General features: G+C 33.8%; 1 protein-coding gene across 1 annotated transcript in view; it reads right to left on the bottom strand.

The window, feature by feature from the left end:
* Positions 1–5558: 5558 nt before the first annotated feature.
* NBN (nibrin) overlaps positions 5559–14838 on the bottom strand; it is a 31350-nt gene continuing 22070 nt past the window's right edge. The window contains exons 12-16 of the mRNA XM_012723038.1: positions 14471–14542; positions 13906–14061; positions 11742–11855; positions 8367–8416; positions 5559–7181 (exon numbers count right to left, since the gene is read on the bottom strand). Coding sequence (XP_012578492.1) covers positions 7151–7181; positions 8367–8416; positions 11742–11855; positions 13906–14061; positions 14471–14542 — 423 coding nt within the window. The 3' untranslated portion in view covers positions 5559–7150. The remainder of the gene's footprint in view (positions 7182–8366; positions 8417–11741; positions 11856–13905; positions 14062–14470; positions 14543–14838) is intronic.

Raw genomic sequence — 14838 nt, 5'->3', positions numbered from 1 at the left:
GTTTTGCAGTGTAATAGCTTGAGATTTCTGGACTTGAATTAACTGGACGAGAGCTTCAAGCTGTAGTAACTTTATTTTCTAAAGTTACAAGAACATGGTGTACTGATTTACATTGTAATGTATCAGAACTGTCACTGTCACACACTGCTGGTTTGGTATAACTTTAAGCTCTCATGTAACTAAACCTTTTATTCCAAGACTTTTTGTGATCATTTTGATTATTATGTTTGATTATAAAATATGAAACCATACACTTAATAGGCCAGAAATTGTGCCTGATAAAATTGAGTCACCTTGACACTTCGAGGGAGTTCCAAAGACCAGTAGCATCAGCTTCATTTGTAGCTTATTAGAAATGTTTTCTCAGGCCCAAAACAGACTTACTGAGTCAGAATTTGTTTATTATTAAATCCTTAAGAGATATATATGTTCATTAAAACTTGAAATACACTGGCCTAAAAGAAAATGGGATATATAGGATATCTGCTGGGTGGGGTAAGGGTGAGAAGCATTTGCAACTCAGGTTTTATTTATTTTGAATTTATCAGTTGTATGAATCTAATTTATTACCAAATATAATGGTCTTTAAAAATATTTTTATTGTTGAAATCTTGATATGTAACATTTTTCCAATAATTTAAGACAGCTTTTAATAAAGTCTAATATTGGCATACACTTTAGACAACCAGAAACCTGCCAAGATTTTTTTTTTTTGAAATTTCTTCTGTATTAACCACCATAACCTTAATCTTATTTACAATTCAGTTAAGTTGTAAAGAAAACTACTTATCCCTCTGTGAACATTGAGTTAATTTCTATCACTGAAACTAAAATATTTGGGTATATTTGTAATAATTATAGAATGTGGGAATAATGTAATACTGTTTGGTTATTGCCAGATTTATTAAAAGTTAAATTTAAAAATAGTTAAAACCTGTCTTTTCCATTCCTGAGATGATTAGCTATTTTGACATATGTTCATTGGAGATGACATAGTAGCTTATCTTATGGTTACTTACAGAATTTATATACTCTGTCTTTATTTAGGTGTGCTCTATTTTCACAGAAATCCCACAGTTTTTTAGGGTTTACAAAAGTCTTAAGTTCTCCAAGACAAGTTGAATTTCTCAGTTTTTTTTTTTAATAAAATTTTTCCTTTGGAATGTTTATTGAAGTTTGATTCTATATAAGAATTAAAAAGTGAACTAAAATGTCAGTATTCTGTCCATCTTACTGCCATGGTAAATGCTTTCAGGATCACAATTCAACTTAATATAATTGTTTAGGATATACTTATGCCTACAACTAGCTGCTTCAGATAAACTGGTTAATTCTTACACTCTTGGTAACTGTCATGGTTAAGTTTAGCTTGATTTTAGAAATTACACAGTTTTAATCTCTTAACTGGTAACTCTGATTTCACATTTGTTGAAATGGTACAACATCCTCTGACTGCACTTGATTTGAGCATTGTCTTGCTTGTCCATTCTTTTGAGATCTGAATGTGTTGGACTGAATATTTTTCCTTATGTCACTTCTGAATTGAAAATGTGGTAGTTTTCTAGGGAAGGGTAAAAACTTGACATCATTACCCAGCATTTTTATGATGAAGAATATTTACAAACACGAAAGCAAGTTTTAATTAAATAGGACAATTTTATCTCTAGTAACCCCCTATTTCTCTAGTTACTCCTATGTGGCATTTAATATTAGAGCCTTTTCTCTGGTTAATGTTTCAGAATTCCAAATATTTATTTGGTATCAGCTATTCCAAGAAAAGGGTTGTTCTAAATAATTGACCAGTCATACATGATCTGTTAAAAGTCTAGCTGTTGAAAGAACATTTAGAAAGTAGAATCCAGGGTTTAAAAATTGATATAATAAAATATTTAGCCATAGCTCTCTGTTAGCAGAATATTTTTATTCAACTTTTTAAGCTATAAAGTTTAATCATGCAATATGTTTCTACATAATCATATTTTCAGGATTTTCAAAAGTTATAGGGATTTAAAAATAGGTAGTCTATGAAAGTGAAAATTCTTCAAAATAAATTCTGGTATTTAAAGACAGCAATTTCCATTAAGTCCCAAGGTCAGCACTGAGGTACCCAGAATGAGGCTTAACTTTGTTACAAAGGCTACTGACTGCACAAAACTGTTACAGTTAAAGCAGGACATAGTCTTTAGATAAATTCCTGGGAATAGGGTAGGGGATTATAGTGCCTAAGGCTGATTTGAAAAAAAGTAGCCTGAGAAATAGATACTCTTGATTTCAAATGCCTCCATCCCTTTGTCCTCCACCTCAATAATAAAGGAGTGAAGAGGACTGCCCTCTTGGCTTAATGTCTCAGCATACTCAGTACTATGGCTTGAGTTCTATCCCTAGTCAGGGAGTTAACTCAAATGGTTTAGCAGACCTCTCATTTCTCTGCTCCCTTTAACAATGAATTTCAGTAAATCCTGTTTACTTTTCCTATCTCTGGTAAATTCTCTCACCCCAGCACCTCTTTCCTATACCCCAGTTCTTCTACACACACACACACACACACACACGTTTGGAAATGAGCGAGGCAAAAAAGTGATAGACTATAAACTAAAAAGCTCCAACATTAAGTTTTAAATGATAGCCTCCTGGTATCCGTTGGGATGGAATAATAGGAATTAGACATAACCTTCACTGTAATCAACTATTAAACATATAAGGCAATTTTTTTACACAGTAGACAACAGCCCATTTAAGATATTCAAGAGAAGAAACAATAGTTGAGACCTCCTCTCAACATTGGGTCTGAGGATAATTTCCTAAAACAGTAAGTGGAGTCATCTCTATGTGGAAGAAAACATAATTTAGGGTTCTGGTTCCTGTTAGAATTTGCTGAATTGGGTGTTAAAGGAGTGCAGAGTAACAGAATGTGAAACTTGCTAGATGGTTCTCAAATTTCTTCAATTATAAAGTGAGTACTAGCAGATATCATAAGCTGCTGATGAATAATTTCTAAAGGTATATACAGGATGAGAACCTCAGAAAAAAATGAAAAATGAACAATCTACAGATGAAAATGCATTCAGCTTAACTATATTCAGCACATTGCCAGAGAAAAGATCGATAAAATTAGGGACAGGTTAATAGAGACTATTAAAAGGACAAATTGAAACCACTTTGAAAAAAATGGCAGAGGATAGGTAACAAATGGTCGAACATGAATAGCTTGAAGCCAGATGGAGAGAGAAACTGCAACAGAAAAGTATATTTGGAGATGCTGAAAATACTCAAATTTGATTTAAAAAATAAAAGGTAACCACAGATCTAAGAATTAGCTTGCAAACAAGATAGATAAAAAAGAAACCACATCAAAGCCCCATTGAAAGCAGCTGAACAAAAATGAGAAAATTCTAAATTAGAAGAAAAATGGGGGGCGCTCCCTTGGTGGTGCAACGGGTTAAAGCACGGCACTACAAAGCTAGCTACTTCCAGTATGAGTTCTATCCTGGACAGGGAGATGACCCAAATGGCACAGCAGACCTCTCCTGTCTAGCCTGCTGCTCCCCTAGGCAGTGTTCTTCATCAATCTGCCTGTTCTCCCCACTCTGTCTCTGGTAAATCCTCTCACTACCCCTGCATCTCTGGACTATACCCAATTTCTATATGCATAAATATTTTTTAAAAGGAAAATGGACACATTAACAGTGAACAATGATATGAACAACTGACCAGAGAATGCACTCAAGCCAGTGGACATTGTCTTTTAATAGGCAAAGAAAAATAACTTTAAAACTCTGTCTAGTGAAAAAAAATATTTAAAATCAAGGTAAAATAAAATACATTTTCTTAGAAAATTCATTTCCAAAAGTACCTGCAATGCAAGAAATGTTAACGTGTTAACAGTAGTTGTTCACACTTTGAAGGTACATAATATCTGATGAAAACGTACATCCACATGAAAGAAAAATGAGTGCTAGAAATGATTTTCTAATTCCTTATTTAAAAGCCACTGAGGGCCTCCCTGGTGACCATGTAGTTAAGTCTCAAGAGCTATCACTGCCCTGGCCTGAGTTGGCTCCCTAACCAGGGAGCTAACCCAAATACTGCATAGTAGATCTATCCTGTCTCTCCCGCTCCATCCCTCAGTAGATCACCTGTGCCCCACTCTGTCTCTGGTGAATTCTCTCATCCTCTGCACCTCTGGCCTATACCCCAGTATTTCTATGCATAAATAAATAAATCTTAAAAAAAAAAAAGCCATTTGACTATTGAAAGGTTTATAACAGTGTTTAACCAGAAACTATTTAAAATAAAATTGAAAAGACAAGATATAGACCATATATAAGTACATATGTATAATTATAGCACAAAAGTGGTGAAGTATACAAGTAGCATGTTATTAAGACAGAAACAATAACAATAACAATTTTCATCCTTACAGCAAGTACTATATAAACATAAAAGGTGTAATTAAAAAGGCAACAAAGGAATACAATGGAATACTAAAAAATAGTATTAATTAATCCCAAAGAAGGAGGAGGGGAGAGTCAACAGATGAGGAAAAAAGATAAGCATGATGTAAGACTTCAGACCAGTCATTCCAACAATTATACACCATGTAAATTGATTAAACACCAATTTAACAGCATATATGATCATACTGAATGAAAAACAAGCTTCAACAATATTTTGTTTACAAGAGATTCCTGAAAATCAACGGTATTAATCAGTTGTAAGCAAAAGTATTACAGAGCAGGGTAAGCAAGTGCTCTGTGCCATGGGCGCCCCTCAGTTCTCTTTCTTGCTCCCCATTTTTCCTTCCTTCCATCCTCAATCTCCTCTCCATCTTCTCCTCCTTGCACAGCTCCACCCTCCCTTAGGTGGGACAGGGAAGCTGGGGTTTCCCCTTTTCCCAGGAACCACCCTGTTACAAAAGGCTAGAAAAAGAATGGTAATTTTAAAAAAGGAGATTTAAAGATAAGAAATATTACTAGAGATAAAGGGGTATTTAATAACAAAAGTTTTAATGAAACAAAAGACATACTACTTTTAAACGTATTTGCTGCTAATTGCTTGTTTTCCAGTAACAAGAAACAAAGTTCTGATCGAAGATTGCAATCTAAGAGGTGCCTGTATTCCCTTCCTCCAATCAACACACTGAATCTGTTACAGGACAGGGAGAGGGGCAACCTAAACTCCAAACCTGCCCGCTCTAAATAGGTTCTGCCATCCACCACATCAAGACAAATCATGTAAGACCTTTAAAGGAAAGGAACTTTAATACAGTTAGTGAGCAATACAGAAAAGACAAGGAATACAGTTTCTAAATCAAACACCCAAGGCCTGAAAACCCAACACAAGGCTAAAGCACCCTCTGGCAGGGATCCATGAAAAAGGGTCAGAAATAGCAGGACAAGTCTGGGAGGAAGGGCAAAATCAAAATCAAGACAATGCTACCACAGTTAAACCTCCCCATGGGTCTCTCACCACATCTGTTTCAACCAGTCCAGGACCAAGAAATGAGAGCTGCTTCTTCACACGTCTCTTTGTTCCATGTGGCTCCCTCAGGTCAACTTCTGTCTCTCCATCCTGCTTCCTTCTTCGTTCTCCTCTCCAGATTCTTCTCCTCCCTGCTCTGCTCCCCCCTCCTTTGGGTGCAGCAGGGAACCTGGGGCTTCCCCTTTACCTGGGGACCACCCCATTACAAATCTACAGATTGACATGGAAAAATTCCCTCTGAAAATAAAAATCTAGACACTATCCAAACACATCCTAAACAATGGGTAACTGAGAAAAGCAAAACAAAAGCCTCTCTTTGAAAAGAGTAGCATACACTGAGACACACTCCATAATTAACAGCTTCAGTAAAGAAACACCCAGAGGGAATTCCCAAATACTCTCTGAAGAGTGGAGGATTTAGATCTAACTTAGAGCCACAACTTGTAAGACTTCTGAGGAAGGCTCCCCAAGCCCTAAACTCTGAGAGCCAACAGAAGTTTTTGTGAAGAGGCCTATAGGAGAGGTAGACAATTTTAAACTGACTTAGAGTTCATTGTGGCAATCACTGAGGGCTCAAAAAAGACTGCAGACAGAAATGCTTATCTCACCCTCAGGCTTTCCCTGAATGAATCTTTTTTACATCTTTAAGTAGTGACGAATACATTTTACTGATTTCTGTTGTGGAGCTGGCATTTCTACCCTTACAATAATGAAATAAAAAATGTGTGAAGGAAAAAACAAAAAGCTGCTGGCCCACCCTGGTGGCTCAATGGGTTAGGACGCAACACTACAAGCAAGCTGCAGTCCTTAAGTTGATAAAAAGATCTCACCATAATTCAAATGTACAACAAAGTTGAATACATTAACAAAATTTCTTACCATCTCTCTTTAAAGTAAAAAAATGAAGACAATCTTAATTATTCTATTTCTCTTTACAAATGGGACAACAGAATCAAAGAAGCTCAAAATAAAGGAACATCTATCTCACAAACATCACCAAACAGGTTTTCCCATTTTAGCGAGAACTATCTACAAACTTGATAGAGCAGTCCACATTGTTTTCAGTTTCCAGTACTAGAATAAATATGTGAGTGAAATTTTTACTAATGGATTCCAGTTCATTTGAGTCACTTCAGGTGTTTGAATACTATAGCATAAAAAGATAAAAATACTTATTTTCTTGTATGTCTATGATCTACTGATTTCATTCTGTGAAAAAGTGTGGAAGTGCAGAAAAGTGCAAATGTTACATTATCATTTTTGTAGGAACTTACTGTAAAATTATATGCAAACAAATTTAAAGTCATTAAAAACCTTAGAAAGACTATTAAGAAATGAGTTATTAGTAAGAATATCATGAATCCCCTCATGTATTTCATGATGGGGAAGTAAGTAAGGCTATTTTGAGCTGTGATTGTATTAGTTGTAAATAAAAACATTTAAAAATAGAAAAAAAAAACAAAACTCTAGAGGTGTGATGACAGAGACTTGAAAACAGAAAAAGTAACCTGCAAACCAAAGGATGGAGTTTTGTACATTTTATTTAAAAATTTAGGCTACAAAATATTTGTAACTTCAATATTCTATCCTTCTATGCATGTAATCCCAGGAAAAACTTGGAAGTGTATGGTAAGAAATGTTATAGATGGCTTTTTTATGAAATCTTCAGTTATCTTCTTCTTTTCACATTAGGATTATATCTGCAAAGTAAGAAATAGGCTTAAATGATATAAAGATAAATGATGAGAGTTTCTTTTTCCCTTTGTATGTTAAAGGGTTTTCAAAATATAGTCACACTTGGCGAAAAAGAATGAGAATGTCAATTTTATCTTTAGGGTTAGATATTAGGCACTGAACATTTTTACTTCCACTTATCTTTTTTATGTTACTTTCATGAGTATTATGGAAAATAACCAGCAACAAAATAAACCCTGTCAAACATTAAATAATAAAGAAAAGCAATAATTCAAAATGAAGTATGTTTGTTTTATTCTCGAATATGGACTTAAAAAATTAAAATATACCATTTGCACAAGAGCATAATAAAATTAAAATGTAACTACTTTTACAAAATTATCTCTTACAGCAATTAAACATAGCCCGGCAACCACATATTCTCACTTGAATGCTTACAAAAATTCAGTGCCATTTGTCAACACTTTTACCATTGATTCAAGTAGTCAACAATCAAGTTAGAGAATGAACAACTGACTATAAAAGACACTCAAATAATATAGTACTTCTTGGTGCTGCCTTTAACTTTGGGAAAATGTTATTCTCCCCTAGCCATAACCTACCTATAATATAGTGTTTTATGAGAATATGAGATTATTATAAGGTTTGCTGGATCTAGAATATAAAGATATTATGTTTGATGTGGAAAATATGGAAATCAAAATTAAATTTTAATCATTCAATGTAACTCCTCTAAACCTCTCACAAAAGGCTGCTTTGAATCTTTAACCAGGCTTCCTGTTTTTAAGGATGTGCCAATGAAAACAAATGGTCTGGCATTTTACTTAAAAACCATTCATTCATAATTCTGTGCAAGGCTAAAACCCTGCATAACTCTAAACTCTAAAACTCACAAATAAGGTGAATTTACCAAGCTCAGGAACATGTTTAATATGAATGCCTCATATAAACTTTAAATACAGTCCAATTAAATCCATTCCAAACCTTAGCGCTATATCCAGCAAACCCAATTAAGAGATGTTCAGATAGTAAAACAGACATATATTAAAAACAAAACATCTCTAGGTGAAGGAACTATGTTTAGTTCTAATCACAGAAGAAAATATTCACTTTTTATGAATCTTTATGAATAGAACTGAATTTCATATACAGCTCTCAAAAATTTAGAAAAAGCTGAAATTAAACTTTACCTAAAGAGATCATCAGCAAGAGACTCTTCTTTTGCATGTTGATTTTGCACCTGTCAAAATTAACATAATTTCAAATATTTCTCAATGACGAATAGATAAGTTAAAGCCCCATATACATGGTAGTCACAGTCATTTTTGAGATTTCCATGTCTATGAGTTTTTACCTTTATGAAACTTCACCTACTCAAGATAGCTTTTCCATTTCACTTCAAGCCAATATTATTGCAAAAGCGCTCTAAACCAGCCACTACCCTCTCAAAGTCAAACAACTTAAACATTTCTGGACTGCTGAGTTTTTTCAAACATTCTTTTGCATACAGAGCCTTTTTTTCTAAATGAAATTCCAAAGCTTTGAGAGCTCAGACCACAGCTGAAGGGGTTGGGGGCAATCTGAAGTGGTTCTTCACAGTCCTAAATTATGGCCCAGAAGCTCTTGTTAAATGACCTCACCCACGAAGTAATTTTAAATACAAACTAACCAAACTCCTATAGCATCTTTGAGAGTTAAGACCAAGAAAACCCCTCTTTGGGGGTGTGTATCCTTGAAGTCCAGCAATGACCTTGCTATTCAATACCCTTTAGTGACTTCTCCCATACACCAAAAAAAAAAAAAAAAAAAAAAAAAAAAACCAAACACACACACACTCTTGCATCTGACCCTTAAAATGCAAAACTAATCTCTTCATACTCTGATTCCATTCTACTTTCTTACCTGGCCCATAAAGTTATCTCCTTTTTTCTTTATTTCCTACATCTGATTATCTTTCAAAGGCAGATTCACCCAGCAATTTTTTGTATTTACAATGCATCAAGGAAAATGTCGTTGACATCTTTAACAAAGTTTTCTGACCCTCTTTATTTTAAAGAAAAGTATATTAAAAATTCCTGGGCCCTCCCTGGTGGCGCAGCGGGTTAAAGCACTGCACTGAGAAGCTTAAGCCACTTCCGCATGAGTTCGATCCCCGCCTGCCCGGAGGAGATCCACATGGTGAAGCAGACCTCTCCTAACCCGCCTACTGCTCCCCTCAGCAATGTACTTCGTTGATCTGCCTTTTCTGCTCCCCACTCTGTCGCTGGTGAATCCTCTCACCCTCCACATCTCCAGCCTGTACCCCAGTTCTGCATGAATAAATAAATAAATCTTTAAAAAAAAAAAATTCCCACAAGACTTAGGATATATAACTATTGGAAATAATTAGTGACTTCTACATCCTCACTAAAGACTGAATTCCTTAACTGTATATATTCTACTTTTATTAATAATTAATTTACATTTGTGAACTTCAAGATACTATTTTAAATGGTTTTTAAAAAATATCATTTAATCTTCATGTAATTTCACTACTATTACTAAAGTCCTATCCTAATTTTTTTTTTTTTTAAAGATTTTATTTATTTGTGCATACAGAACTGGGGTACAGGCCAGAGGCTCAGGGGCGGTGAGAGGCTTCACCAGAGACAGAGTGGGTAACAGAACAGGCAGATGGTCAAAGTACACTGCTGAGGGGAGCAGCGGGCGGGTCAGGAGAGGTCTGCCACACCATGTGGTCACCTACGGGGCTGGCGGGAATTGAACTCATGCGGAAGCAGCTTTAGATTCTCAGTGCTGTGCTTTAACCCGCTGAGCCACCAGGGAGGGCCCCTATCCTAATTTTAACCAATAAGTGAACAGAGACTTAGGTTAAGTAACTGGCAGAAGATCAAAAGCTAGAAGAACTAGGATTTGACTGGATCTAGCTGAATAAGAGCACCAGTTATTAGCTGGATATCCCACCACTTAAGTCGTTGGAAGGGCTTAGAAGAATAACTTGTAGATATTCAAATTCATATAGTGAATGTCAAAATGATGCTATATCAATTTCTTTTATTTCTTAAAAGGTATAACACACATGATTTCATACACCAACTGTCAAAAAAACTGCTTGATATTGTTAGATGCTTCCAGGCAGGGCATGCTAATTTTCAGGTTCAAAGATAACAAGGAAAAAATAGCAAAGAAAAAAACATTAAATAAAATAATATTGAGAAATAGAAAGTCTTGTAAATGGCATTTTTTCAAGGCTTTGGGGAACTGCATCTCAAAGGAATTTTCTAACAACTACTTTTTTGAATGGCATTTCTAACAATTTTTGGAATCAAAAAGTAATCTAAAAAATAATTGCTGAAGACTACATTAGCACTATAAATAAAGCAAAAGAAAGATTCCTGAGAAGTTACCGTCTACCACTACCATCTTTTGCCCTGCCCTGTGGGTATCTGAGAACAGTAAAAAACCTAGATTCTGCTTTGATGTCTGCATGGGGGATGGATGATATGAAAGAAAATCTAAGATGAGGAATCTAATAAAATACCCCAGCACTAAACCCCACGACACAAAAAAAGAAAGCAAAGAAGTCTGCTTATTTTGACTCTGGCACAGGATAAAGGAAAGAGATTAAAAATCTCAAAGTTACAATGCCATGCTGGTTCTCACTCAGGTTTCTAATCCAATATATATTAACTACTTTATGATAACAGAATTAAAAAAAAATCACAAGATGAAATTAAAGTGATGTCATATTGGTAGGACAAAATTAGCAGAGATAAACATACATTATCTGGAGGAAATAAATCTGAACTAAGGACTCAAGGATTTTCCATAGATGAAGTTCTAAGGAAAAGGGGCAATATACATTCAAAGATCATTAAGGTACCATAAGAGGAAATGAAAAAAAACAAATTGAAAAGGACTTTTTTAGATACTGGTATTATTAGACAAAGAATAAAAAAAAAAAAGAACTGAAAAACATTAGCAGGGAACAAAGGATTTTGAAAAGAATGAACAACCTTTCAGAAATAAAAAAGGTACACTTGGTTGAATTAAAACTCAATGGATGAGTAGAATGCCAACCAGACAGAGCACTAAAAGGCAATGTGGAAAAGAAAACAAGCTGATTATCAAATGGGAGGTAAGGCAGAGAGCAGAGAACGTAAGAAAAGGATAATATTCAAGAAAATAATGAGTAAGATACTCTAAGAAATGCCGAAAGACAATTCTCAGGGAGTTTTAGAAAATCCATTCACATACTATTTAGTTGATATGTTTTTAATAGCTTCTTTTAATCAGTTTCCCTTTAAACTTTTATAGGTTTGTTTTTCTTCTTTCTGTAGATGTAAACTTAATTTGCTTAAGTCCTGTTTTTCTAACAAACAAATTTAGAAGTCCCTTAAAGAAGTGTTATGGAAAGTTACAAATTAATCTTAATGCTTCGTAATTTAGGAACTTTCCTCAATGAATAATCTTAAATCACTTGAATTTGATTTTATGAAGAATCTGCATGTAGGGAAACACAAAATACAAATCAGAAAAGTTACCTGGGCTCCCTTTCTACTGACCTCCATTTCCTGCCTTAACCAGTCTTCTAATTCCGCATTCCTCCGAGTATTATGAGCTATTAGATCTGATCCTCCAATGATGTGTGGAAGTTTTCCTGCTCCAGGAAATGTGACCTATTATAAGATAACCATATAAAAATAGTAAGGTATAATTTATTAACAAATTAACATAACCATTTTTTTAAAAAAAGCAAAGATTATAAATCATGTATAAGTAAGTGCCAAAGAAGTTTATTTTTGACCAATGAGAGGGACAGAGGTAACTCTATGCTGGATTCATAAAGGTTCTACCCTAATCTATTATTTATTTCTTCTATTTAACACTCTGAGCTTCCTCTTATGCAAGCTTATCTTCTCCTTAGTAAATGAACTTAGGACAAGAGGCTTGTAAGGCTGAGAGCTGGCTTTGGTCCTGGATGTGCCTTCCCTGTTCCATATGTAATTCAAGTTGTAGCTACTGAGAGTGAAAACTATTCTGTTTTTACCCTAAATTTTGTTAGCTATTACTATAATTTGATTTAGAAATTGCACTGGGATTCATGTACAAAAAAGAACTCAGGATTTATTTTTAATTTGGAGTTTTTAGTAAAAATTGGTCTTAGCACATCATATAGCAAATAAAACAGCACACATACATAAGTATATTGTTTTAAGGATTTCGAAGTTTAAGCTCTTCATATGTATTCATAAAACTTAAAGTCTTCAAAACTTTCCAGTTTACAGATCCCTAACAACAGATATGAGAGATGGCAATAGTTTATATGTTTTAATTAAATTTTTTTGCAAAATGTTTATGAAATAACATAGGTTTATATTAATTAAAATTTTATTTGTAAATAAATTGCTAAAATGCTATGTAAAAATGCATACAAAGCAAACTGCTAATGCTATATTTAGTGTAATAACATTAATATTTATGATATACTTTTAAAAACTTTCGTATATGAAATTAAAAAAGAATTTTAAATTAGATTCATCAGCATCTTAAAAGAACAAATATAGAGTCACTGTCAATGATTTGGATATTAATAAAGAAAAATCAAATTCTTCAATTAGAGTTAATTCAAGTAAACGTTTTTCAGACATATTTTGATTTGAATTTCTTTTATGGCCTAAAAAATTGACTGGTGATATCAACATTTTAAGGGTTTCAAAAAGTTTGTATTATATTTCTTTACCATTTCTGATAACTTCATTAATGAAAAAAAGGATGTCTTTTGAATACTGACTTTAACAATGAGCTTTGGTAACATGATATTGAACATGAAGGAACCAGTATGCTATATGAGTAAGTGCTATGTTTAAGTGGCAGATATTTCCTTTTTCTATTCTTAGAAGAGAGATTCTTCCTGTAAGGGAAGTTTAAAACACCCTTGAGACACTATCACAGTAGAGAAAAAACAAGTAATTTAAGTGAGAAAAGTTAACAGTAAATGCCTACATTTAAGAGAAAAGGCCATTAACACCTCATAGTTAGAGCAAAAATCACACAGATCATGTTCTAGAGAGAAACAATCTTCCACAGAAATCACGTTTATAAAAAATTCTATACACCAATCAAATACATAAGCAAAATTTATAGCAGTTAGTTCAGGTCTAGAGCAAGAAGCAAATATTCCAAAACAGATAATAAAAAACAAAGACTGGATCCCACTGACAAATATCAGTTCCTTAATGAGGGGGAACTCAGATTTGACATACATAAATACATACATACCTACATACACACACACACACACATGCATATATACATGATATAATATAATGCATATAGTTTCAATTATTGAGTATGTCTGGTTATACTAATCTGCTCTCTTCATAGAAGTCCTAAGTTCAAGAACCATTTGGACAGTCACAGATCAACATTAGAACTGGGAACACACTGTTAGTCCAAGCAAAAGCCTGCAGCTTAAACTGAGGAAACCAGGTAAATAATAGCATCCTTCAAAAATTCAGTTTTAATGAACATTCTTTCATCCCAAGTGTTCCATGTCATCGTTAACTGTCCTCATGTCCTTCCTGGAATAATTTTTAAACTGGTCTTAAGCAGAAGAGATAGCACAGTTTTCAACATCAACTGCTTTTATTACTATTTAACACTAGGTTTTCTAAGAACACTCCACATACTGCCCTCTTGTGATATTTCAGTAAAAGCAATACCTACCTTTTTGAATTTCTTAAAATTCTTCGGTTGACCATAATCACTGTTTATACTAGATACACTTCTGGAACTAGAGTTACTAACCACCAGAGACCTAAATTCAGTCAGTAACACGTTCTTTGGAAGCATCTCATCATCCTCCTGAAGTTTGTCATTATTCTTAAAAGTGGATAAGATGAACAGATAAGAAGAAATAAGAAAATTACTTGTCATTAGGGATCTATGGAAAGAAATTCAAATACTTGAAAAAACAGTTAAAAAGATCAATTTCTAGTACCTTAACTTCATATTTGGAATCAAATTACATCTATTTGAAAACTAGAAAATTATTCAAGTCCTCTGTAACATTAGAAACAATTATTACATATTCATCTATGGAGTGCAGGAGAGCAGAGAATTATACTTAGGTTTCTCTCTATACTCTTATTATCATCACAATTATGATTTATCTACTAAGAGAGGCATAATTAGTGGAACAGACCAAAAATATAAACATTGTTAATCCTAAGAATGTAATAACAAAATGTGGAAATCTTTGTAAATATTAAATGAATAAAAATTTTCTCACAGATAATTCTTCTTTAGTTGACCATAATGATTCTGTCTTGATTTCACATTTCTTTCCAATTTCACTTTCTTGCTAAATTAGAAATAAAAAATATTGGGCATAGGAGTTACAAAATGATAGTTTTCTGAAAATCTCAAAATATTCTTGAACAAGTTATATGACTTTCAATATCTTTCATGTTTCTACACGACCATGTATTACTACTATAGTCAAAAATAAAAATAAAAAACTTTTAAGAGGATGCCATTTTAATTTTAGCATTAATTTTTTTTAAAAGATTCTATTTATTGGGCCCTCCCTAGTGGTGCAGTGGGTTAAAGCACTGCACTGAGAAGCTAAAGCCGCTTCCGCATGAGTTCGATTCCCGC

The sequence above is a fragment of the Condylura cristata genome, unplaced genomic scaffold, assembly GCF_000260355.1.
Source record: "Condylura cristata isolate star-nosed mole 26May11 unplaced genomic scaffold, ConCri1.0 scaffold00009, whole genome shotgun sequence".
NCBI classification, from domain to species: Eukaryota; Metazoa; Chordata; class Mammalia; order Eulipotyphla; family Talpidae; genus Condylura; species Condylura cristata.
Note: the sequence above shows the minus strand (reverse complement) of the source record. Positions and strands in the feature narration are given on the sequence as shown.